We start from the raw sequence: 4,490 nt of genomic DNA, 5'->3' as shown, positions 1-4,490 counted from the left end.
TTAATGTTTCTTCTTATACACCCAGCTTTAAATTAGTAGAACAGTGTTACAATTAACTTAATGTTTCTTCTTATACACCCAGCTTTAAATTAGTAGAACAGTGTTACAGGTAACTTAATGTTTCTTCTTGAACACCCAGCTTTAAATTAGTAGAACAGTGTTACAATTAACTAATTAATAGTTACAAGTATTCAAGGTGTTGTAACTGATTGATATATCTGATAATAGTTACAAGTATTAAAGGTGTTGTAACTGACTGATATATCTGATAATAGTTACAAGTATTAAAGGTGTTGTAACTGACTGATATATCTAATAACAGTTACAAGTTTTCAAGGTGTTGTACCTGATTGATATATCTAATAATAGTTACAAGTATTAAAGGTGTTGTAACTGATTGATATATCTAATAACAGTTACAAGTATTCAAGGTGTTGTAACTGACTGATATATCTAATAACAGTTACAAGTTTTCAAGGTGTTGTAACTGATTGATATATCTAATAATAGTTACAAGTATTCAAGGTGTTGTAACTGATTGATATATCTAATAATAGTTACAAGTATTCAAGGTGTTTTAACTGACTGATATATCTAATAATAGTTACAAGTATTAAAGTTGTAACTGACTGATATATCTAATAACAGTTACAAGTTTTCAAGGTGTTGTACCTGATTGATATATCTAATAATAGTTACAAGTATTAAAGGTGTTGTAACTGATTGATATATCTAATAATAGTTACAAGTTTTCAAGGTGTTGTAACTGATTGATATATCTAATAATAGTTACAAGTATTCAAGGTGTTGTAACTGATTGATATATCTAATAACTAGTTACAAGTATTCAAGGTGTTGTAACTGATTGATATATCTAATAACAGTTACAAGTATTAAAGGTGTTGTAACTGATTGATATATCTAATAATAGACAAATGTGAAAGTACTAGGAATTGAGTGAGTAGTTCCATTCATGTATTATGAGTGAAATATTTCAGGATGTTGGAGGACAGACTAAGGTTTGGTGAAGAAATGAATTTCCTTGAGTGGCAGAGAAGATACAATCTGGAGTCACAGTCCACTCTTCCACCACCACCTCTTCCACCACGATCACTTATCACTGGTCTCCCTACTTCTGTGTTTCTTCCTGTGGTAAATTATGTTTATAGTTTAAAGAAATATATATATAAATAACTCTAATACAGGGTGTCCATAAACTCTGGAATCAGTGTAAACATATTTTATTTAAAGATATAGTTACAATATCATTAACGACATGATTTTTACATATGGTCAACACAAACCTGCAACAAAAAGAATAAAATATAAAATTAATAAAAATATGTTTCAAATAAATAATGTTACATTGATTCCAGACTTTATGGACACCCTGTATTATCAGCTGCAATAGGTGGTTAAATTTGCACTGGAAAACAATAATGAACTTAATATAAAATAAACAATACAGTAGAACTAAAATTTACAATTATTTTCATTATCAGTCCTAGCTGTGAACAGTTAGTCACAATGAATAGTGTTCTGAGGTCATAGCACCCAAGTGCGTTCGGGAATATTCCATCTATTACACAAAATCCAGACGCTGGTTTTAAATTAGCCAGTTAAGGGTCAGGAGTTGAGTGCTTATACCCACAACATCTCAACTCCTACTAACTTTTGCTGCCAGTTGTGGGAAGGTAGTTGTCCTTAAAACTCAGGGAATGGTGTTAATTGTATGAGTATTGATCACAGCTCTGAGGAGTGTTGTCTGTAAACAGTGAGCACAGCTCTGAGGAGTGTTGTCTTTAAACAGTGAGCACAGCTCTGACAATTCTCCTGAGAGCTGAGCTCACTGTTTACAGACAATTCTCCTGAGAGCTGTGCTCACTGTTTACAGACAACACTCCTCAGAGCTGTGCTCACTGTTTACAAGCACTTCTCCTCAGAGCTGTGCTCACTGTTTACAGACAACACTCCTGAGAGCTGTGCTCAATGTTTATGGACAACTCTCCTGAGAGCTGTGCTCAATGTTTATGGACAACTCTCCTGAGAGCTGTGCTCAATGTTTATGGACAACTCTCCTTTGTAAACTGTGAAAGCATATTAACTGTATTAAAACTCTCCAAGGTATGCAAGTTTTCCTTGTGTTTTTTTTTATTAATAACAGGAATGAAGTGATTCATTATGTATTGTGTTAATCTTAAGGTGCCTCCTAAGCGACCAGACTCTTCTGATGACAAGCATGTCTTAGCAAAACATTCAAGTATTTATCCAAAGGAAGAAGAATTGAGTGCAGTTCAGAAATTGGTTACAACTACGGAGAAAGCATTAAAACTGGTTTCTGACTTTTTGTCTGAAAGGTACGTAAAATAACCTTTCTTGTTAACATAATTATGATATTTAGGCTCTGAAAGAAAATTCTACGTCTTTATATTTGATTTGTAGAAATGTTTTTATAGATGTTTTCAGGGAGTATTCATTTAAAATTTAATTCGTAGCCATTCATTTGTTTGTTTTAGATAATTTATTTTAATTCATTAAATGATTGGTTTAGCATCAAAAACCTAGTCAGTCGTGGAGTAGTCTTAACACTTTAGTGTAAAACAGCTTGATATTTTAAAAAACACAATTATATAAAAAAAAAAATAATTAAAATTTAATATCACTCATTATTTCTGAGTTTGTCATTAACTGACAGGTTTGTTTGTGGCTTGAAAAAGAGCAGTTACTTGAAATGTTGCCAAGGAAATAAAACTAAGGAGATAAATTTCCTCAAAAGTCTAATCTTTTTTTAAAATAATTTCAGATTCCAGTAGAAACATTGTAAATCAAAAAGGACAAACAATAATTATTATCTTCATGTAGCATAAAAAACTCTATGGTATAGTTTTACTTCTGCTGTAATAACTATAGTTTTAAATCTTTGACAGATAGATTGTGAGGAAGTAAACAAGCCCAGCTTTCAGATGATACTTTAAAGTTTTTGTTTGCTTTAGAAGGTTAGAGGTTGTAAAATAAAGAATGTAATAAGTTGAATTTCACAATTTTTGACACCATCAACTAAATATTTGAGCTAGAAGTAGGCAACAAGAATCTACAGAGACCATTGACTCGTTTTATTTAAACAAGCTGGAAGATCATATAAAGAATTAGTGTGGATTTTTGTATTACTTTATCTGAAAACAAATGTTGGTAAAGTATACATCAGAACTCTTAAATTTGATCATTTTGTTGGTGATTTGAGGGGAAAGATCAGACAGGATTTTTTTGTTTTAAATGAATAACATCACTTGCCCATGTAAAATTAAAAAACAGGATTGGAAAATGTTTATAAAAATATGTAACATTTAACAAATGCTGTTCTGACAACAATACCCTCTTAAGAAATGCTAGAAATATTTCTCTGTTTCTATTCAGTGATAGGCCTAAACAAGTTGTTGACAAACCCACGATTAAGGAGGAAGATCCAGAACTGAGGTATGCTACCTTGAATCATTCTCCAGTCCACATTGTTATAAAGGGACCTTTTAATAAGTTGACTTTGTACAAAAATTAAAATCCTTTAATATTTGGAAACTTGTTGTTTTTAAAGATTTAAATTACATAGGCCTGCGATGTTTTATTGTTTTGAAATTTTAACATATTCTGCGGTAATTTTTCACAAAATGTCATCATGCAATACATAAAAGAAAGACCACAACGTGTAGTTTTGAGACTAAAAAACAGATTTAACACCAAAAAAAATCAGGATGAATGAGGATACATATTCGTTTGACATCAATGTTCTTCCTTTTTTATTCAGTTTGTATTTTTGTCAATAAACATAGTAATAAAAAATGTTCATTGTGGTAAATGAAATAATAATTTGATCTAAGTAAGTTTTTTTTTCTTCCCAATTTATAAAAAATCCTTACGTGATAGAAGAAAATTAATATTATTCTCGAAATCTGTGCAACTGAATTATGGAAAATTCGTTATTAAAACCAAAGCAACTTTTATGAAGTTTAAATTTGCTGTATTATCTGTATTTCTTCCAGTGAGTAGTGGAAATGTATAACAATAATGTCTAGTATTTTTATGTAAAAAAAAAGTACACGTTCAGTGATTTTGTTTGTACTGAAACTTGACATTTTAATTGCATGAAGAAAAGTTAAAGATTTGATTATTATCTCCCTAAAAGAAGAAACTTATAAATTACAGCAAGGAAGACCAGCAGCCTCCAAGAGTACTGAAAGGAGTGATGAGAGTTGGAGTGCTGGCTAAAGGCCTGCTCTTGACCGGTCACTTGAACGTCCAGTTGGTTGTGATGTGTACTGAAAAACCTACACGAACACTTTTAGAAAGAGTGGCAGACAATTTACCTAAACAGTTGAAAGTAGGTTTTGTTTTGTTACACAGTAACGATGCTAGTATTTTGTGGTATTATTAATTGTTTTTTATTGTGTGTTCCTGTACTGGTGTACAAAGTTAGTTTCATTATATCCTATAGAAGA

The 4,490-nt window shown here is 31.1% G+C and overlaps 1 protein-coding gene across 1 annotated transcript; it reads left to right on the top strand.

Moving 5' to 3' along the window:
* Positions 1 to 992: 992 nt before the first annotated feature.
* On the top strand, positions 993 to 4,372 carry LOC106477726 (zinc finger RNA-binding protein-like; the record flags this gene model as incomplete). The annotated part of the gene is made up of 4 exons (XM_013938260.1): positions 993 to 1,152; positions 2,203 to 2,357; positions 3,415 to 3,474; positions 4,198 to 4,372. Coding segments are annotated over exons 1-4 (543 nt in total), but the record flags the coding sequence as incomplete, so codon positions are not given.
* Between the last annotated feature and the right edge of the window lie 118 nt (positions 4,373 to 4,490).

This window comes from Limulus polyphemus, unplaced genomic scaffold (assembly GCF_000517525.1).
Source record: "Limulus polyphemus unplaced genomic scaffold, Limulus_polyphemus-2.1.2 Scaffold77367, whole genome shotgun sequence".
Lineage (NCBI taxonomy): Eukaryota > Metazoa > Arthropoda > Merostomata > Xiphosura > Limulidae > Limulus > Limulus polyphemus.
This window is presented reverse-complemented; position numbering and strand designations above follow the sequence as displayed.